Below are 23,266 nucleotides of genomic sequence, written 5' to 3'. Positions count from 1 at the left end.
AACACTATGAAGTAAAAACAGTGTTACAGACTGAAAACCATAGATGTATATGCTTTTATTATTTCCTAGGGTACGGTAGGATTATGAAATGCTTTAGAAACTCTCAGAAGCACGTTTTCAGTGGGTAGAGTTTGAAGGCCAAGATTACAAGGTTAGGAGGTAAATAAACCAAAGATCCATGTACTTGAATTATTGAAGTCAAGCATCAAAGTTCATTCTAGACCTTGTAAACAGTCCTTTGACAAATCAATCCCAACTCAAGGTCCCCTGGCAGAGCTTTCCAATGTCTCGCATGGTCTTCATTAGCAGATGGGAGTTTGGTATGACTTCATCCATTGCACTTTTAGTACTTCTACTCCTCCATGTTGGCTTTACAGGCTTTATTTTTGAGCTTGGAAATAGCAGTTTGACAAAACAATCCCAACTCAAGCAACGTAAACTCCTCCTGCAGATGAAGATCATGATATGTCTAAAAGCTTTGAAAAAAAAGCTTGTAAGAGGACCTTGAGTTTAAGTCAAAGCTACATCTAAGCAGTCTAGTCATGCTAGACGATTAGCCTGGCAGACCTTCCAGCATAAGAACGTTATCTAGCTCCACTAGCCTGCAGAGCTTTGAGGATGATGCCCTGGTCTCATTAAATAAAATAACATCTTTGTCATTCATTTTCTATTTTAATCACAGTTCCAGCTTTTGCTTCTAAAGTTTATTTTCTTCCATCCGAAGTTTAACGAGACGGCCGTACGCTTCCGCCAATCAGTCAAGTTGAAGTTTACATCCATGTCCGTCCGAAATGTCACCACTTCATCATTTTATCCTATTAAACGTTTGTGTGAAATGATCATAATTAGCATATGAATTATTGAGTTATTCACATAAATGTGTTTTGGGAGGTCACAGTGACTTTTGACCAACCCATTCTAATCAGCCCCTCCTTGAATCCGAGGGAATGTTTGTGCCAGATGTGATGAAATTCCCTCCAGGCGTTCCTGAGATATCATGTTCCAGAGAATGGGACGGACGGACAATCTGAAAACATAAGGCCTCCGGCGTGGGAAGTAAAAGCCATTTGCTTCCACACATTACTGTTTAATTTGACTAATGAGATTATTTCTGCCTTCAGAGCAGCTCTTCCCCCGACACATTTCATGTTTACATAACTAAAACTCCAAAGAGCTAAATGTACCTTACGTGACCCTGCTCTTCATCTCTGTGTGTGCGTATCAACCACCCAGTTGCATTGCCATCATTACAAATAGGTGTAATGTTACCATTTCCCTTAATATACAGTATTTGTCTCAGTACTACTATATGTACTGATCTGCAGTGGATGGTGGTGAGATTCCAGTAGGGAAAGGTCTTCATGAGATGGAGTAAATGTACCACACACACACACACACACACAAACATCACACACATGACAATAGTGAACACGAGACGAGATCATCATGGAAAGTATGGAGTATCCTCGATTAGTTTACTGCTCCCCAGGTTATGCACAACATTTTCTTGACATTACCTTGAAAACACACCGCTGAACACTGAAATGACATTCTGTCACGATACATGTAACGATTCCACGATTGCACATCTGTGTGAAGCTCAATGTGATCGCTCACCGCCAAATAGTCACATACCTGAGAGGCTAAATGAAAGATATTCTAGCTGTCATTCACCCGAACCTAAACGTAAACATGTTTTTGCACTGAAATGCTGTGAAGTGGCACTTAGATGTTGAGTGTAGCAATTTCATCCTTGCACGCTGTCTTTGTGATTTCCACCCATCCGTCCATCAGCAGACACAGCGTGTCACACGGCATCTTTGCTGGGGAGAGGCACTGGTGCTTCACAGGACAGATAAGAGCAGGGAGCGGCTGGAAATGTCGATGTGTCTTCCCTCCCGGTGCGACACCGTACGGCTGACATTCACAACACCAACTCAAACACCTTTTAATCAAAAACAAACCAATCAGAGAGCGCTGCTACTCAAAGTTAAGTAATGCATGAACCATTATCTGCTTTTCTCAAAATGGTCCCCAGCTGTGAGCCTTTGGAGCTTTTCATATATTCACTTAGAAGTCCTAATTTTCTCAAAAATGAGTTAAAGGAAAGACTTTTTGGAAAGCTGCCTTCAATTACAATATTCAAGTGATGTGTTGGGGCGTTTCATTTCTTGTAATGCACTTTGTGTAGTTTACATATTCTGGTCAAAGCTTTTTACATCAAGTGAGTTATCAATTTATTAAAAAAAAACACTCCTCTGAGCCCAAGGTGGCATCTACTTTTTGTGTCTGGCTAACAGCCTAAAAACCCCAAAGTATGAAGTGTACAGAGAGAAGAGAAATGATAAATATGCACAATACCTGAAATGTGCCCATAAGCTGTAAACTATTACACAAACACAATGTGCCATGTCAAATCCTTCTTTTTGCTAAAGACTTTTGACTTTTTTAAGATATGAAACTTTACTACGACAGACTTTTAAGAAATTCCCACTTGGAGGCTTGATGATACAGTTGGTACACTTTGGTATTATACGGTAGCTGAACATAAACTCTCTCCTCTCGCTTCACAACTCTGTAGTTCTACTAATCTACTAATCCTCTATTTCTAATTTTAACACTATTTATTTCTAACACCTTGATCATCACACCTTTGAGAGTTAATCTAAATAAATACAATGTTTGCACATCTGTGTGGGTGTTTCTGTTGAACTAAAGACTCTATCACGGCAGACAGAGAGCTGCTGGTATTAACCCGTCTCTCTGTTTGTCTGTTACTCTTCAGTTCAGTGAGCAGCACACAGCGGCTGCAGGACGGTTGATTCGGCCCCTTGGCAGCTCATCTTGGACGGCTTTGTCCCAAATGCATCGTGGCTCTGCTGAGACCACTGCACTTCCAAAGAGGACCAATAGTCCTTTTCATGACTAATATTTAACGAAGCAGCTTTGTGTTGTATTTCAGAAATGAACCGTCTCGGGGGAAATTCTGAAATAAATGATAAAAAAAAAATGAATGTTTTGAAATTCATCCCTTTTTTAATGATGAGTTCAGATTTCACATACTCTGGCTGGACACAATACAATAGTCCTGGTCTTGACCTGCAAATGAATATGGTAATGATGTTGAAAGTAGGAATGACATTATAATTCCCTTCCTGCTGTGCTGAGGAGGCTCTTTGTGGTTCATTTGCCCGACGCAGCCGCATCGTCGCTCCCTGAGTGATTTGGATCTTTTACAAAACCTTTTGTCTCATTAGTGTACAAACTCAGAGTCATCAACACCAGGGGAAGCAGCCAGTTGTGGTGGTTAACAGACGGAAACAAAGCTGGAGCTCTTTGCCGTGAGGACCTGGCATTAATCTGCTCGTCTCTTCACACTTAAGTCTGATCTTGCCTCAGTCTCCGCACACACACAAACCAGTGTTTCCCCCTTTTTTTCTTGGCAGGATGGAACATTTAGCGACAGATCTCTTAAGCCATGAAGGGGAAATTTAACAGCGCTTACGGCAGCGTCTTAAACGAGGCGTGTTTTCTAATTTTTGAGACAAATTGGCATGACAAAAAAAATATACGTGTGTTGACATATATCTAAATGGATACAACATCTGGTTCAAACCCTAAATCAGGAGATAGATACTGAATATCACTTTCTAACACAGAAGATTTAAATTGGATAATCCTGCAAAACCCTGCAGATCACATTAACATTTGTGACCACCTGTTACCTGCTAATATCTCATTTAATTCTGCATCTGTGCAACTACAGAACAGACGAGGCAAATTAACATCCACATTACATTTTAGTTCAAACTCTTGCTTAGGGTTATAAAAACATCATAGTTACAGGGCAAATAAAGCACGAAGTCTTGCTCTGGGACGCAAACGTCAGTCTCCAATATGAGGGTTGAACATGCAACCCATCTATCACCCTAACCTCACTACATAAAGAGAAGACGACTTCCTGCATTGGCACTGCAATGTCTAATGCTGTCACTTTGAGTCTATCCTTTCTGCAAAGATAGAAACACTTTTGCCTTTAGATGTGGTTCGGACATCACATCGAGTTTTTCATATCGGGCGTACTCTGTCCTTAAATCGCGTGCTGCAGAAGCGTCCAACACGAATGTGATTTCTAGGGGACACTGGGCTTGTACAATGAAATTTCATTTCGTCAAAAAGAAAGGGAGGCACTGAAAAGTACCATCTTCATGCTTCAGTTGTGATCGAACATCAATCTCTGACTGCGAATTATCCCAAGACTAGACAATCACTCTTCTCTGTAATATCCTCTCTTTAACTGCTGCCACGTATCCAGTAGTTCACACGCAGCCTTCTACTTTGTAAAGGAAGCTACAGCCGACACCCCCCCCCCTGTGTCAGTTCTCCTCCAGCAGTTCTGTGGCGCTCACATTGATTGCATGGGCCTCAAAGCCTGAGGATGAAAAATAAACATTTCCTGAAGGCCACTGTGTCCATCACTGAGCTGAAAGTGGGTCAGATAAACGGCTGCCTCCCCGGGTTTTCTTTTTTAGGTCCGTCTGTGGAGCGGCAATGAGCCGTGTGCGGTGTGAAAACTGTCACCCATTCATTACACTTTAGCTCCACTGTGGAGCCTATTACCAGTGTAATCAAGAACCTTATAGAGAGACCTGTCATTGCCTCCCACTAGATGACAGATCCCTCTGTGAAATGTAATATTGTCCACATAATATCCCTTTTTTATGAACTGACTCGATACGTTTCCCTCTAAAAGAACACTAATTATTGACTCGACAGCCTGTGCATTGATGACAGGTTAGGTGCTAATAATTATTGACGATTGAAGGGGACACAAACATGAGAATGTTATTAGTCTTTTAGTTATTGTAAGGGAGACGTACCTAAGCCGGTGTGTGTATAGGAGCAGTGTAACTGTCTAATCTCTGGCTGTCAGTTCTGTTCATAATGGGGAGTTAGCTAGCCCAGTGAGGGACAGCGCAGTGTTCACGCACCGTGTCTATTATCTGTCACACAACATCTGGCGGCAGGAAGTTGATGTGCTTCCTCGTTCTGCTTCTTTTTTTTTTTTTTTAAACTCATCCTGCTGGAAACAAAATAAAGCAGATGGGTTTCTGCAGGGGCTGTTTTCAATCAAGTAGAAAGAAACAAACACATTCGGAGACTAACTAAATCCCAATAGCCTACTGTATCTTTCACAAGGCTCGGTAGCGAATGAACAAACTCGACCACCGTGATATCCCTGTGAGATTGCTCTCAAGCTTCAGTGATCACACAGCAGTGGCGACGCAACAAAAGGAGAATGTTGTGCAAAACCTGGGTTGGGTCCTGTTTAATCTCTGGAGAGATGAAAAGTTGGACCCCCTCAGAAGTCGGGCGTGACCATACTTACGAAGGAGGACCTTTCGCAAACCACGACACCACACACAGGGAGATTCGGAGAACAGACCCTTACCGTATTCTCGGTGAAATTGTAATCCAGGGAGTATTGTAATTTGCCCAGTTTCTGGTCCTCCTTGGGCTCTGCCTCTTTCTCCGTTTCAGTCAGCCCTGTCTCTGCTTCCTCCTCATCCTTCAAGGCCTGAAGGAGACACCCACCAAGAGTCAGAGTCGCCTGATTGTCGCTGGTGCTAGCACCCAGCCAGCCGTTCCCCGCCCAGGTCCTGCCACCGGACCTACTCCTGTAAAAGCTGCCACTTGTTTTATGGTGTAATAAAGGAAGGGGGGGGGGGGGGAAACGGGGGAAGCAAGCACTAAAACACCATAGCAGTTAACACCAGGACATGCTCTGTGATGCACTAAAGCGCCGGGCCTGTTCCCCTGAAGATGCTTTTCTATCAATCTCTGGGTGTTTTCTGTCTAAAGGGAGGAAAGATCAAATGATGTCGCCAGAGATAAGAGCGATGGGCAGGCATTAGAGGAAGAAGAGGAGAGAATAAAGAGACGGGCTGCTCCCTGAAAGTCGAGGAGTCGAATCAAACGTAGGCGAACCCTCAGGCGACTTGAAATTCTTCAAGTCGAGCCATTTTTCTTTTTTTTATATATCTATAAAGAACTTTGTGGTCCTATTAACAATCTAAACATGAACATATGGATTACATAGATATGAATTTTAGTTACACGGCAAATTAGTTACACCCACAAAGCATTGTAAACCGCGTCTTAAAGACGAGTGGGTTTGCTGAACAGAAAAAAACAGCGAGCTCCATCTGGGCGAGCGACGTTCACCCCGAGTCGGAAATGCGCCGGGGGGGGCCAGCGTCCCGGGGAGAGAGGTCCTGTGATGGGATCTTCCCCGAGCTGCTGAATGAATGAATGAATCCATCGGACCCCGCCCATTGAGAAATGTTAAAACATGTTTATTATAAAACTACGGCGAGCCGCATTTGACATGTCAGTGTGGTCAAAATCATCACTGAGGCTCATGTCACTGGACTTCCGGATTGCCAGATAGTCTATATAGTGGGAAAAAAAGGAACGAACAGCCGAAACAAATTTCAATAAATTCTGACTCGGGTACAGCCCGTGTAAAGAGACACAGAGAGAGAGAGAGATGCTTCCAGGAAAGATCACAGCAAGACAATTCCCTTGATGTTATTTCAGGCAGATAAAGTCTCTGGCAAAAACACATATCAACTGGGAAGAGTCTGAAGTGGCAGAGAGTGAGAAGTGAAGTTGCCCTATCGCTCGCCTGGCACTGAGGTAAAGGCAGCAGGGGGGGGGGGGCGGGGGGGAGCATTGGTGGTGGTGCTGGTGTTGGGTGTTGGAGGGGGGGGGGGGGGGGGGGGGAGGAGAGGAGGGGTGCTGGTGGGGGTGGAGGAGTTCGTTATAAGACCAACATGCGATTGAAGAGGCAAAGACTAGCTCTCAAGATCAGTCATTCAGCGTCAAAAGTTGCCTTCCAAGATGTCTCTTTTTTCGTTACGCATGCAGAGCATTCTCTGTCATACAAACCCAGTGCTCTCGCGTGATTACCCCCCATTCCCCAAGTCTGGTTACTACGCCCTCAAGACAAACAGTCGCATTGTCACCATAACCCCTGCAGCTCTTATGTGATCCCCTACGTCGATGGTAGCTAGAAGCATCATGCCAGCAGTGGGTGGGTAGGTGTTGGTAAAAGGGGTTGTGATGTACACCGGGGGGGGGGGGGGGGGGGGGGGCTGCTCCTATTAGTTTGTCAAGTTGCTCATGTGAAAGCAAAAAGGCTGAACAACACTGATTGTTTTTTTATATATTTTTTACGCTGAGCCACTTTGCTCTCTGCCTTTTGGGAGAAAATCTGAATTGAGTGTTTTTTTTTTAGAGCAGGTAAAATGATTGAGGAAATAAAATCCCCTAATTTATCAAACCTGTGAATTCATAAGGTTAATCCCAATTTCTGCGCATCCAGTGCTGCAGGAAAGGTGCGATCCGCTTCACCTGGGTTGACAGAAGTGAATGCAAATTCTACTGTACGTCAAAAGCTTCCTTTTCATCAGCAGTTTCAAAGGAGCGTTTACTTGTAGAGCCTCTCAATCATTCTACGTTCGCTCGCCGCCCCTCGTTTGAAATGTAAATTAAAGACTCAAAAGGCAGGAGACTTTAGCCTGGCACCAACAATCAGCACGGTTCAACCTTGTCAATGCGCACCCAGTGTTTCTTTCATACATATATATGTGCGTACGCAGGTTGTACACGCATATATACGGCAGATATACATGTACTGTATGCATAGTTACATATATTTGGTTCTATGGGAGTAAGTTGTTGTCAAGAGGCTATAAAAAAACAAAAACATCAGAGCAGCAGGCTTAAGAAGATCCAACAGCAATTTGGAACCTACCGCCAGTGACCATCCCGAACAGTCATCAGAAACAACACAGATAAGGAGGACATAGAAGGAAGAAACACACATTAAAACAACCACACGCAGGAGTTAACACACCAGAGTCTGGGCACACCAGGAGAAATGACCGCTTGCCTCGGAAGTGACATATTCACCGATCTCAGAGATTAGTTATGAGGGGCGACCAATAACTGGGGTCTTTTGTTTTGATTAATGGCTATTTGAAAATGTAAAAAAAAAAATGGACGCTTCTCAGGCGGCCAGAATATTGGAAGTTAATGGGAAATCTTCTCCTCTAACAAGCACAAGTGATGTGCTGTAGTGCAGCTATTTGGTCGACCACGCTGGCTGTTAAAGCTGCTCTCTGTCACATTAGAAAAGTCTTCAACATCTACATCTTAATACATGCTTTCTTCTACAATAAGTAATGAATTATTAAAACATCATCAGTGGTTTCCGTCTGCGATTCGGATCCAGCTCTCATAGCAGAGGTGTTGCAGCAAATGTAACACACTTCGTGCATGATTCCACTAAAGACGGCGGTATAATGATGCACCGCCTGAGCAATTAGTGCACTAACGCCATTTGAAGTGTCAGGGTTTTACATTTGCTCCCCGTTCTGTACTGGCGAAAGGCAGGGTTTGATTACATTTCCCTCCCATTTGTTTAGCGTTTGGTGATGTCATTTCTCTGGGTGGATACCACTTCATTACACGGCAAAACGTTACTCACACTCTTCAACATGTGAGCAGGTCCTCATATGACAAAAAGGAACACTCACAGGAACGAAAAGTAGGAGAAAAAGAGAGAGATTGAAACACTCTCTCTTCAATCTGAAGCCATTTAAATGGCTTCCATTAACTCTCCTGTAATTAGACTGAATTCTACTTTTAAGCAAGTGAAATATCATAGTAAGTAATACTGCATGTATATCTTTGGCAACATCTAATACATAAGACATACAAAATACTTACAGTAACAGTAAATGCAGAACAAAATAGGGAGGTTTTTGATCGCCACATTTGCAGCGACATTATTCTCATTCTGTCGGTGAACACACACCGTAATGTGTTGATGCAACTGCAAATGTGATCAATCAAATCCGTCATAATACAGCATTAGATGCACTAAAAATATTAAAAGAAAACGTATGTCGAATAGAGCAAAGAAAACTAAAAACACTAAACATTATTGGATATATTTCTGGACAAATATTTGTTTTACTTTTAGCTTAACATCGTGCAAGATCCAGCAAAAACTAAATGTCAGAGGATATGTTTCTAAATTCTAAGCGACAAAAGGTCAAAGTCTTTACCTCGGTTTTGGCTCCATCCTTGACGTCCATCATGTTGATGGCATTTTTGCCCTTGTCTTTGCCCTTCTTTTTGTTTTTCTTCTTGAATATCCATTTTTTGCAGACGCAGAAGCAGCACGCTAACACCAGGATGATAGCCACGAAGGCGATAGAGACGATGGCCCATGACGGCACTGGGGAGAGAGCAAACGGGGAAAGAGTTTGGGTTAAAACCTCTGGGACAAATAGAACGCTGCAGGGAAGAAAAGCACATTTCTGTGGTTATGGCGACTGACTGAGCTGAGATAAAACGTGTTGGCCTGCAGGGTTGGGACACTGGATCAGCACCTAAGCCAGCGCCTGGGTCCATCAAGAGGTGGCAGACTCCTAACGATCGGTCCCGACCAGCAGGACAAGACCCGACTCAACAGCTTCAGCCAATTTGGTGGAGGTAACAGATGTTGGCATTTTCCACTTGCCATTTAAACAAAAGATTCTCGGACAGCTGACACTTTCACGGCAATCACCGGCGACACAGAACTCGAGCTGGGACCGAGAGCGGTGATAATTCACCGGGTGGGCTTGAGAGGCATTAGCGGCGGTACGACCATGACGAGCCAATGATGCAGTAAAATCAAACAGATTCACGGGGGTTTGACACACATCGTCTCACATGGGCTCTGCTGCTGCCTGACCTTTAAAAACAGTATGAAATGAGTCTTTTGTGTTGAGATTTAAGGCTTTGAGTTTCTTACAGATTACAGAAAAACCTTTCTCAGAGGCAGAGCTGCTTGAAAAAAAAAGAAAGAAGCCTAATCTTATTGGTTGAATTAAACCTGAACATTTAGAGTTCAGTGCCAGGGGAAGCTAGAGAACAAGAGTGAGAGCGTTTCTTTCATTTAAAATGTTGTGATCCCACAGTCATACAATCAATTTGTCCTGTCGAAACATTTGTTTTATGCCCTCCAGCTGAGCCACGTTGTGTTTGTGTGACGAGAACTCAGCCGCTGCTCTCACAGCTTGACATGTGTTGTTTTAACCGCAAGGATTTAACTTTTGATTTACGTAACCTCGCAGCATAAAAAGCAACCAAGAGCCTTGAAACTAAATCCAGAACTAGAAGTCTTCTATTATTTTGGACAATGTCACTTTATTGTGGTGTGTTTATGCCAAAGGCCAACTCTCCCTTGATGGTGCATTCAGTTGCTTGCTGGAAGCTCGGAGAGACATGTTCATTAATCTGTGATGTGTTTTTTACTAAAGTTATTATTGGACACAAAGTCTGAGTTTGTTCGAACCTTTAACTTCATCATAGCAGTGAAATTTGGGTTTTAATGCACCTTTTAATGCAATAACCAACTTTATATCCAGCAGCTCCAGAACGGATGAACAAAAAAAACAAAATATGTTGACATTCGGCAGGAAATTATCTCATGTCATGATTATCTTGGTCAAAATAATTGCAATTAATTCTCGTGTCTCATGATAAATCCTCTATTTTTCACTTTCACCAGCGAGCTGGACAGCTTTTTAAGACCTTTCAAGACCTGAAGATACGCTGCTCAGCTTCAGTATTGTAATTAAAAGAGGCACATGTCTTCTCGTTTCCTCCACCAAATGTTGTTGCCCTACTGTGTGGACCTGACGGGAGCTATCGGACAACCGGCAGTTAGCTCTGTCACCTTCAGACTGTCAGACAGCTCTAGCAGCTTGCTGCAAACACAGCGACACCTTTCTCAGCTATAATCAGCAGACTAGCTAGTGTTCCCTGATGCGTGCATACAGCTACAGTATACACCACAAACACACACACACACACACACACAGTGATGGAAGGAGGAGCGGGTTGCTTATAATCCAGATGGGCTGAAAATAATGAGAGACCTCGCAACAGACTTCTCCCTTCAGCATTCGTAATCGCTGCTCCTTTATTCTCCTCAGCAAACACCAACAAACACCTGTCAGCCCACCCTTCATTTTAATAGAGAGGAATAACAGACAAATGAGCCAATTTTGGAGCATGAATTTGTTCTTTTCAGTGCTTACTACTATGAAAGGAAATAAGGAAAACTTCTGACTGTCATTTTACGGAATCCCTGAGAGGCAAGTGGGAAAAAGGAGAAATTCTGGTGATCCAATTTCTCTAAATAGAATAATCTATATTATTTTCTCTGATGTAAGAAAAGGTGAGTCTTTGCTAGGATAATCTTTTGAAGTTTCTCAATCTTTTTCCATCAAAAGTTTCTTTTGTCAGGAGTCAGAGTCTTACTGTAATACTCATTTGAGGCACAAGAGGCGAAGGTGCACCGCTACACTATTCTCTAACTAAAAGCATTCATGTGTTCTTCATTACTTGCTAACACACACAATGTACTTTGTATTAAGAGTGCATGGAGAAAGTCAAAAACCTTTTTCCCACCTGTTTTCACGAATGAAAAAAGACTTGAGGAAGTGAAATGATCCTGGAAAAAACCTCTTTTGACAGGTTCATAATTCATAAACAATTTAGATCAGACTTAGAAATTAGATCATCGAATTCATTCTTTTCTCACTTGCCTCTCAAGGCCTCCATACGTTTGCCACATCTGAAAAATATGCAATACTGAAAAAACAAACTTCCATCTTCTTCTTGAGAAAGACGACACATAGTTCTCGTCATGGTTCATTTTAGGTAGCGGCCCAATGGTGGTCACAAATCCAAAAAAAACAATAGATAAAATAGGTCCTTTGAAGACTTTATCTAAAACTCCAGAAAGACCGATCAAAACAGAAAAGTATATTACAGTCTATCACTCTGGGGGTTTTGCTCGCCAGCATTCAGCTGTGGTTTCTTCGCCGAGGTCCGAGGGGAGAGAAATCGATGCTCTGTTGACAAAATCAATAAGCACTCTCCTCCAAGGAAAAACAGTGAGTGATGCTCTAAAATAACTTACGGATCTCCAGCTTTGGCCTTGCCCCGGAGCGGTGTGCTGATGGAGGTGACACTGGATTGGTCTCGTTTACAATGAGCCATCCACAACTGACAGCATTTCCTCTAAAAACTTGAAACTATACTAAGAATAAACTGTGAGTCAGGGAGAGTTTCTTGGGCTTTAGAGACATAAAAAAGAGACTGAATTCCCACTGGGATCCTTGTTATTTAGCAGCCAAATGTTCAATGTTAAAAGTCAGCCAAAGACAAAATTGCACTTACATTTAGATTTGTCCTACAGGCTTGTGGTGACGCTTTTTAATTTGACACAATTTATAAAGAGCTTTGAAGTAACTAAACCTAATAGCTCTGTTAATTGTTAATAACACATGTATTAATGTTTCATAGATCAGTTAAAAGCCATTAATAAAGGATAACTTGGTGGTTGAAATTTTGAAAAATCCAGCGGACTGGTTGGATCGTTTGGCCGGTGATCTTCTGAAATAAGATAAATCTCCAACATATTAAACTGCAAACTAGAAAGATTAAAACCCCTTTTTTACCCCCCTAAATCCTTCCCTTATCAGAAGGTACCAGATACGTCTGCATGAAGAGCCTGCGTGACTGACTTGCTTTTGGTTTTTTGGGGTAAAATCCTGCTGACATTTAAGAAAGGAACACCCGACACCTCTGATCTTGCACAAAACAGCAGCAATTGTTTCTTATACCTCTGAGCCGACTGTGACACATTCCAGCGCTGGAACAGCCGCTTTTACATCGCAAATACAAATGCAAGAGAGAGAGAGAGAGAGAGAGAGAGAGAGAGAGAGAGAGAGAGAGAGGGAGTATAGGCAGCATGCGTGCTGCACTTCAACTCCCAGCACTTATCTCTTGTTCCGCTGAGTTTCTCTAATGGGAGGGCTGCGCATGATGAAATCCACGTTTGCTGTTCCCTCAAAGCTCAACACTGTCATTGAAATGGTGTACGGCGACGAAGCGTGAACCAATGAGAAACCTTAAAAACACTTTAGACACAGCGAGTAACATATATAGGCTACATAAATATTACTTCGTAGAACATTTAAGTGGTTCCTGGTATTCCAGTAGAAGTATTAATTCCACTGAATAATGCCAGATCTCTATTCAGCCGGTAGAATAGGAAATATCATTTGCCACAAAAACCTCAGCACAACTGATTTCCTCTGATGCGACACAGTTCTGGGTTTGAGTTCCCCGACAAGAGCTTATCAGATCTCATTTTCTTGATATAGTCAAAGAGCAGCAACCTCAGCATGAAGCAAAAAGCAGAGTTCACTGCCTGACATTTTATGTCCTGAAAGTCACTCCATATACATAGAGTAAGAGAAAGGAAAGTATTAATAAACATGAGTCATCTATGAGTCATTCCTTCTGTATTTGAGACTGTGCCAGAGTGAGTGATGGCAGATGAAGATGCAGATCATCCAACATACATCAACTTCACATACAACGCATTTAGCCCATAATAGTGTAGGACAAAGTGTTACTAATAGAAATGATGGCAACAGCTCTGCAAATGAGACCCACGTTTTAATAAACCTGAATCATCCTTTATTAGTATTTTAAATTAAGTAGATTGAACTTGATAAACAACCATTTCAGTGTATTACGGTGAAATGAATGAAGTCGCTGCATTGCGTTTGCTGTGAATGCATTTAATCCAACATCGATGAGAAGTCATTAAGGTGCTCAGAGGATTACAAAAGTGTGACATCTACATCTATCATTTCCATTACAACTGCGCCTCCATCTGCAGAGAAAGACAGAAGCAAAAGCTCCAGAACAGCTACTGAATACAGCTCGTAGTGAGATTGTGCATCCTTTGAAGAAAAGCATTAATTTATATAGACTGTGATCAGCATTAGTTTGTCACTTACATTGATGGATACTTCAGATTAATGCCATGAAGATTGATGCCAGCGCCACAAGATGTCTCTGCTCTGACTCAACTCTGTATTTAACAGAGTTTCTCCGCTCTATCCCTGGTAATATACGGCACTTTACATTTGACAGAAAGCTTTTATGAACTGGACAGAGTTTGATGGATGCATTTAAAAGGGTACGCGCGTGTGTGTGTGTGTGTGTAATATAGCATCTGGGTTATATCCACTTCCAGCAGCCCACACTAATCCAATGTGGCAGGACCCTGTTGGTCAATTAACCTTGACATTAAATCTTGTTACGCTTATGAGAGCAACACTCTGTCCGCGCCCTTTTTCCTCACTGTGGCTTGTTTAAGCAAAGATAATGTCTGCAGCAGGGAGCATCTTATAACTATCTGCAACAATGAGAGCTGATGATAATGAAAACTGTCCTCTGTGTGAGTTTGATACAAATAAAGAGCCCAAAAAGGGGGCCGGCCTATTCTGTCTAGTCTGCTCCATTATTCAGATTATTATGAGAACATGTAGACGCAGCGACACAATGCATCCTGAGTTGAAGTGACACTACATTAAGAGTGCTGGAGGTGGATTTACAGCAGCAGATGACAGCAGAGAGAAGAGCACTGATTGTAATTTCGAGGCACAAAGAAAAGTAGAGCAGTTTTAATGTGGTGCACAAAGAAGAGTGGACAGCTCTCTCTCTCTCTCTCTCTATATATATATATATATATATATATATATATATGGTTCCACCTTTGGTTCAGCTCATTTTCTCCGTTTGAACTTCGTCTATACCAAATATAAGCTCCAACGTCTGCCTTAATCCCACCTCACCTCCAGGGCACTTACACAAGCTTTTCATTTTCAATCTATACTTTTACGCAGTCGGATCGTTTGAAGCCACAATAGACTGACATTTCTCAATAACTGTTGGATGGATGGCCATGGAATTTTGTGCAGACATTCTTGATCCCCGGAGGATGAATCCTACTGAATTTGGTGATCACCAGAACTTTCCTCTGGCGCCAGCATAAGGTGGATGAACAATTGGATCAATTGCCAATAAATTTGGTCTTTGAAGACTTCAGCTCTATAAGCATAAGGATGTTGATATCCAATAGCCTTCACCATTTAAGCCTTGTACAACATAAACAACACAAACTGCCTCGACTGTTGCTCGTATTCAGCTATTTCTGAGTGTTCACAGGTGGAAAAAACAGCACGAACAAGTCGTCGTGTTTACAAAAGCTCCACTCGTAACATATACGTGACCCTCCAATGCTGACAAAATCTCTGAGAAGATGGAGGATCTGTTCCCCATCTGTCGACTTAGGGAAGCTGGTGCTGGTTGAGACTGATCTGGCTTGGGGTTCGACCGGCACCTAAAAAGGCGTCTCATGGCGGGCAAACTTTTTGCAGAGAGTGGGAGACAGTTGGCTTGTCGCCACAGCAGCAGGCAGGCGGAGACGAAAGGCTCTGCTGATCCACCACTGTAATCCCCCCCCTTCACTAACTCTGCTGTCTGTTGACTGTGAGCAGCCACAAAGTCAAGTTTCTGATGTATCTCTTCGTATTTTTCTTTCAGCTCTTTGTTTTTCTTTGTCTCAAGTTACACCACATAGTCTTTCAGTCATGTAGTCTAATTCTACTATATCATTAGCTGCAACCATCAGCTGTACGACACTCGTGTCGGTCACGGCCAAACGATTTTTAGTCAGAAAAAGTCTGAAAGATCCCAGAGTGCTCAAGAAACAGCTTTGTTGTATAAAGACAACTTCAACTTAACTTAAATGTTGCCTGGATTTAGTAAAAAAAAAAAAATTAATTTAAATAAAATTGATTAATTATGACGGATTGCTCCACTAGAGGGAAAATATATCTTTTAATTAAACCTTTTTGCAGCTTTAAAAACGTTTGTGAGTGCCTTCGGCTGCCTAAAAGCAGAAAGATGCTGATTTAAAAAAAGAGGAAAAAAAAGATTTATTTCCCTGAAATGTCAATCGCTTGTCTGTGTTATTTGAAATAATGTCTGGTGAAGCCAACAGTCATGGATCAAACAGCCCCTGTGCTCAGAGGTTAATTGTTATCGAGAAGTAAAGCCTTAGGTGTTTAAATAACGTACGAAGAAATTCAATACACTGGTTTCCTTTGAGGCAACCTCTCGGCTCTAAAGTCACAATATGGTTTAGTGTGATTACAAAGTCAGACCTCAGTGTGTGTGTGTGTGTGTGTGTGTGTGTGTGTGTGTGTGTGTGCTCATGTTTCTGTGGACGTAGAGGGATCATTCACAAATTAATTAGACGGCTTCTTTTTTGTTTAAGGAGTTATTGTTCACACACTTGGTGCAAAACAATCCATTTAATTACCATTCATTGCCTCTGATTTCCTTCGCAGTAGTAGTAGTAGTAGTTTTTCTCTACTTCTTCAAATGATATTTAATTTAGTTTGTATATCCAGCCAAAAAACGTTCTTTGGGCTTTTCTTATGTGAGGATTTGTTGCTGTCCTTGGTTTTTACATCTTTGTAAATTGAATATCTCTGGGTTTTGTACTGTTGGTCAAAAAAAAAATGAAGCAATTTCAAGACGTCACACAAGCTCGAAGAACTCGTAATATACATTTTATACACTAGCAGTTGACAGATTAATGGAGAAATGCTCCACAAAATATAAAAAATTGTGTTTTTTTGCACAGTACAGGAGCGGATGGATGTAGCAAATGACGTTATGGAAAAGATTACTCTTTTTCTCTTTCTCCGTTTCATGAAATTCTAGACCAAGTGGGTCAAATACGATTTTGTGGAGGTGTAATGTAGTCTTAGTTTAGCAAACCTTATTGACTTTTATTCTTAAGTCTCCCCCCTGAAGAGAGCCAGAGGAAATAAAACTGCCTTTTGTCCAGATGTATGTTTAATAATAAAACTATAAACTATAAACTGCTGTCCCAAAATACATTTAAAAAAAAGTTAGCTGCACCATAACAAAACTACCTCGTAATCAACAGACCAAACTGGGATGCAGAATAGGTGCGATAACTGGATGAAATATGCATGCAAACATATTTTTTCCTTGAAAAATTTGAAATTTAAAAAGAGCAAGCACAGTAAATGTAGAAAGACTGCGATAAAGCCTTCTGCTTTTTTGGGACGCGCCAGCCAGCAGCCAGCAGCCGTGGCTGAGGTCAAATCCCCGGCTCAGAGATATGTCCTGCAGATCCTGATGGACAGAAATTCTGCAACAAGTTTGGCCAGTCTGACAGCCCCATGCGACCAGCCTCAAAGCCTGCGGGGGCTTAAACCGGGTTATAAGCCCCAAAAGAAAACCTTCTGCAGCAGCAATAGCTGAGCATGCACAGCTTCGTCTCTCACATATTCCTCGTTGAATCTGCCGCCGGACTGACTCTCCAGACAGTATCGATATTCCACGGAGTAAACCAGACTCGGGGCGTCCATCATCAAGCTTGGCAGCACCGGGGAGCAAACATTGCTTTTGATTGAGGGGATGAGGTGAGAAAACAGTAATTTAAAACTCTGTCTAACGGACAGGTTTTTTTTTTTTTTTTTACTTTTCTGCCCAGGGTGAACAAAAGAAGCACACATTTCTTTTTCTTCTCCAGATAACAAAGCCAACATGTAGAAGAAGTAATCACTCATGTCCTTTACTTTTAAAAAGTTGATGTAGTAGAAACAGAAATACCTTATCTAAATACGTTATCTGAATATAAATATAAATACTTTTCTAGGCACAAATGCACATTTGAGGAAGTTTTTGGTTGGAATGTTTGGTGATAAAAAGGGGATGATGTGTTTGATTATGTGGAAAAGAAGACACAGTTTTGACTGAAAGCACAAGTAAGATAGAAAAACTGAACTGAACAGCCAATAATAAATCCAGTTATGCATAATTTAGCAATTTATCATGTCAAACGCTTGACTTATTGTTGCCAGATGTTTATTCTCCACTTCAAGTAATTCATTAAGACAATTCCATCGAAACCATTCAGTGCACTAAATACTTGAATTTGTTGTTGACTCGAGCAACAAAATGAAAGATGTAGTAAATCATTTGTTCGGCTGATTCGTCGAACGTCTTATCAAAGCTGAGGAACACCGGTGGTTTCAGCAAAAGTTGACGCACATCCGATGGTTTTTGAGTCACGGTTACACTGAATGGATTGAGTGGTTTCAAATCAGAGGGAGTGTAATTACAGACACATCGCATGTTGTTGCACGGCGACTGAAAAACAGCGTTTATGAAAAGGCGTGAAGCCTGAAAACAATTTTTTTTATACTTTCTGAAAATACATTTTTGAAATATTCAATGCAATCACGTCTTTCTGGTTGAGATCAATGAGCTTGAATTCGTAGACGTTTCTCTTTCTGGGCTCTTTGGGTGGTTAACCATGCCTGTAACCTCAGAGCCTATCAGCTGGAGTTCTTCTAATACCGATACCAGTATTGTCAATGCCACTGACACAGCCTTAAATACTGGATTGCAAGTCTATGAACCGATCACGTATCACGCTATGATATCATTTACAAGCTCATTTACGCTACACAGGAACCACAACAGCACGTGTCACTCACTGCCCGATCCGTACGCCCTGTGCAATCACTGCTGCACATGAGCACCTTTCAACACTCGTTGCATCTGCATCCAAAAATCGATGATGGAAGGAGCTAAAGATTGAGCCATCGTGCTTCTTTCTCATCTCTGTCGGGAGTTGCACATGTGTAATACCGATCGGGCAGGTGCTAGCACAGAGAGTAACGTTAGCCAGAGCTAGCTAAATGTCAGCAATGTGTCAGTGTTTTCCAGTTAAAACGGTCAAACTAGATAATAAGATCAATTCTATGGCATTCATTCTTTATATGTTGTTTTTATTGCGCTGGTATCAGATCGGTACTCTGCATCTTATTGGGAAGGAGAAATGAGAACATCTCTACTATCAGCCTCTTGGTTTATACATTACATGGCTTTAATAACCTTTTAACATGTTTGAGCTGACAAAGATTTAACTGGGGTTGAAACAATGTCTGTTTAGATGTATTTCATGGTTTGGAGTAAATGTCAAGTATTACACTTGATTAGCTCATTTCAAATCAGACGCTTCCTTAATTATCACAGCATCCGTCTTAATAAATGCACGACAATCAACACAACCTGGTCGTTGCATAAAACTCCACTGTTTACAGTGGCCCGAACGCATCATGCATTGAAAGTTGTCTCGGACTGCAACTAACGACTGTTTTTCATAGATGAAAAATAAATAATGAAGGAACTTAGAACGACTATCCTGGAGAAACCAGCTGTTCAGTCTTAAGTCATAAACTCAGGAAAACAATCAAGATCAGACTTAGAACATGGATCACCAGAATTATGTATCTTTTTCCTCTCAGGGCTTCCCTAGAGAGAGAAAAAGGCTAATATTTAATTTTGAAAGGCTGGAGCAAAGAATATTTTTGTCATTTGTGCTTAAAAACAAATAACTAAAATGACGAGTTGACGATCAAAGTAGTTGCTCTTCTTGTTTCAGCTCGAGAATTGTCCCCCGGAGACAGACAGTACCGTAAACACACTCACATGGGATTTTGTTCAGCTCGTTCATGAACTTGTCCTTCAGCTTGGAAAAGGCCTCGTCCTTCTCGCCGTTGCCCGGGCCGGCCGTGTTGGTGGTGTTGGAGCCGGCCGTGGAGGAGGAGGCGGTGGTGGGCTCGGGCGCCGCCGCCGCCAGCGCTTCCCTTCGACCCTCAGTCATTGTGCCGACGCTGGGCAGCCAGGCAGATGCTGAACAAGTGGAGAAAGAGAAAGACACAACAGAGTGGGTTAGATTATTGTTTTTTCCGCCCCGCTGTGACAGATGCATGTCAGAGGCAGTGCGCTCGCCTTGTCAGTTGACTGGGTTGATGCAGACCGTGTGAGCAGCTGCTGGCTCGGCCTGGGTAAACATCAGCTGTGGTCCAGAATGAATTGGCCAGCACGCTGAATTCAGAACAAAGCTACTCACTCATTGCTTAAACTCCAGATTAGCATCACAGAGCAGAGATAAAATGATTATTTATTACTCTCATACAACACAGGCAGTAAATCTCAGCACTGCTACTGGCTTAATTTAAATTCTGGGCTGTTAGAAGTCAAGCGAAACAAGTACAGTAAATAATGTTCGCGGTGCGCAGAAGATTACTCACCCACTATCTTATCACGCCGAGCTCTTTGTACACAACAGGTGTATTTACTTAGCATTCAGGTCTTTTGTGAAGGGAGGAAGAAGGAAACAATGTGTTGCTTATGTTAACCAGAGTGTGTGTGTGTGTGTGTGTGTGTGTGTGTGGATCCAGTCATGTGTCCATGCATGTGCAATGCTTTAATGTACAGTCTATAGCAGCATTGGTCATTATTTCACTGCGGGAGGTCAGTAGAAATCAAGCTTCAATTCTACTTCAAGACAAAAGGGGTCCCTACATATTACTGTGACACTAAGGACTCTATAGCCAGTACCAACACTCAGTGAGTACTCCATACGCTGAGCAGTAAATGTGTGTTGATTGCAGTACAAACACAGATAATTCTAAGCCATTAGGCTTGCAACGAAGGGTTTCTTTTTAAAAATCAATTCTTTTGTGTATAACATGTCTAGAAACTTCCAAGAGCTCAAGCTGACATCTTCTTGATTTGTCTGACCAGCAGTCCAAAACCGAGGGAGATTTCATTTTCTGACGAAATGAGGCAGCGAAACTTCACATTTGAGAAGCTGGAACCAGGAAATGTTTTGTATTTTTGCTTGAAAAAAAACGATTAAAATGCTAAATAGATTAGCAAACTAGCTCCTTTTTTTGTTTCAGCTTTGTAAGCAAAAGAGTAAAGCAAACTGTGAACGTATTTGTATTACCGATGCCTTTCATGCTTACATTATACATCATTACAACACGTTTCTATGAAAACAGGAAAACAGGAAAACACTGGCATCTTTCTTTGTTTTTCCAGTGATCATTGTGACATATCTACTGCAACCAGGAACTATATAATGTCCACTCTTTGTGTGCAGGTTGTAATTTGGCTCTGTCACCATAGCAATCAAAGAGGATAATGGCATTCTCAAGCTGTAGAGTGTTTCCACCAGTACACACAGTGGAGGTTGACGGCCTAATTCTCCTACTTTGCCACAGTACACTGCTCATTAAACTCACATTTTCCAATTATAGTATTGTTTCAATGGGGGGGGGCATTTCACTGCTGCCAAGAAAAACTCTTTTAAAGGGTTCTATGTAATTGAAAAATCTCAATCTCACCCTCAGAAAGGCCTCTAATGATATCGGTTTCTCAACCTCAAAGAGCTCAGCTCAAAACGTGGTGGCAAATCATTCTTATATTATCTTTAAAAAAAAACACGAAGAAAAAGAAAACTCCAAAGAGCTGAAATCCAATTCATGTTTCTCTGAATGTATAAAATTAGGTTTCCAAAAGCGGCGAGGCAATTTCGACTGAATTACAGCAGAGCTATGAAGTGTTTTCCATATGTGCTTCTCAGACACAGTTTCAGTCTCCTGAATTCATCACGACAAAGCAGATGTAGTGCTGATAGATTCACAATCATTTAAAAATGAAGAAACGTACTATGAGCTAATGTTGCCGCCGTGTAGCTTCCATCTCCAAAATCAGACATTTCCTATCTGATCTAGAAAGAGTCATCGATGCACCTTTATCTCCCTCTACCTCGCTATTTCTCAGGCTACCATTTCCTGTTTACAACTAATTAAAAAAAGCTGCTGCGGTCAAAGAAACTACACCACATCACCCCTAACACGTTCATGTTACGATAAACTTCAAAATCATTCAAACTGTCAAGTAATCTCTCCATGGTCTCGCCCCTACATACATCTCAGAGCTAAATTGTGTTTGAACTATTTAATCTTGCTTTATTTCCACATGTGTGCACATATATGTCATTATGCTTGTATGTTGAAGCATCTACGTCTCCGTCTTTGTGAAGCACTTTTGGTGCAAAACCTGTTTGCGTTTCAGTTGTAAATCAAATAAACTTGAAACCTGTAGCTTCACTGAGTAGTAGCATATTCCTTTGTTTACTTCACTCTGACTGTAGTCGATGGGGGAGGGAAGCTCGTTTCTCCCTCTCCGTACTCCTCCTGATTTCCCAGACGATCGGGGAGTTCAGTCTGGCGACCAGCCACAACCCTGTTTTTATATAATCTAGGTTATCTCTGCTGGAGCTGGTGCCAGCAGCGGTCGCAGTCAGTGGCTTTTTTATATAAACAAAGTACATGCATCTGTGCAAAATCAATTGGCCATCGCCAGCATGAAAGATTGTTCTTGAGAAACTTTGAGGATAATGATTTGCATTTATTAAAGCTGTTGCCTGGGAGTTGAATCCAAGAGGTGATGGAGAAAAGGCCCAATATAAAAGGAAATATTCCCACTTATTGGGGCAAAAGTGGGTAAATATTTTACCTGATAGTTTGAAAAAAAGCTGTCAAAATGTCTCGAATATCTTTCACTGTGCGTCACAAGCATCTCACAAACAGATTTTAGAGGGTTTATGGGATGTGCATTAGCAAGCGTATGGCAACATGACATGAATGACATTAATGGACACTAATGCACGCTGCCATTTCCTCTATCAGTAGATCGTGCATATCTATCAAAGAGCAGAAGGACTTCAGTGCTGCAAATGTCACACAACAACCTCCCCGTCAGCACCACGGACACATCAAACCAACATACTGCTTTAAAAGGTAATTAATGAGCAGCAATGACGTCAAACATGTAGTTATAGTTGTGTGTATATGGAGAACAATGTTCTTATCAGGAGTACGAGGTGAAATATTTCCAGGAAAGGACTTAAATCACAGTCTTTGTGTGAACAGGTCTGAATCCCAACACATTACATGTACGGGTATTACACGGTGTACAACAGAAATCACTCAGGGAGACGCATACGGAGAAAAGAATACAGAACATCAAAGAACTAGAGGCAATACCATCATTCTAATACAAACACCGGCTGGAGAGGAGGCAGGAGGAGACTAACAGCGGCCTAATCCCGAAACACGTTTAGTGAAGCAACAATCCAGACCAGCCTCCAAAGACGGGGTAGATTATTTCTGCTGCTGGATTGAACATCCAAGTACATCGTCTATTCTCTTGGAAAATGTATAAACTGACTGTAACGTGACTTATAAAATACAGTTTTCTTTCTTGCTTTCCTTAGAGGAAGAATTCGTATAATTACAAGACTTGATTCAAATGTCCCGATTAGAAGAAAACCAGGGATCGTAAAGCTCTTTCATAAGACTTTGATTAA

At 41.7% G+C, this 23,266-nt stretch overlaps 1 protein-coding gene across 1 annotated transcript in view; it reads right to left on the bottom strand.

Moving 5' to 3' along the window:
* The window catches only part of syt1a (synaptotagmin Ia), a gene marked incomplete at both ends in the record, with an annotated part of 36,192 nt that extends 16,487 nt beyond the window's left edge, over positions 1–19,705 (bottom strand). Inside the window, 3 exons of the mRNA XM_079184055.1 lie at positions 5,453–5,578; positions 9,138–9,310; positions 19,531–19,705. Coding sequence (XP_079040181.1) covers positions 5,453–5,578; positions 9,138–9,310; positions 19,531–19,705 — 474 coding nt within the window. The remainder of the gene's footprint in view (positions 1–5,452; positions 5,579–9,137; positions 9,311–19,530) is intronic.
* Between the last annotated feature and the right edge of the window lie 3,561 nt (positions 19,706–23,266).

The sequence above is a fragment of the Pholis gunnellus genome, assembly GCF_910591455.1.
Source record: "Pholis gunnellus genome assembly, chromosome: 22".
NCBI classification, from domain to species: Eukaryota; Metazoa; Chordata; class Actinopteri; order Perciformes; family Pholidae; genus Pholis; species Pholis gunnellus.
The sequence above is the reverse complement of the archived record's forward strand: the minus strand, read 5'-3'. Positions and strand labels throughout refer to the sequence as shown.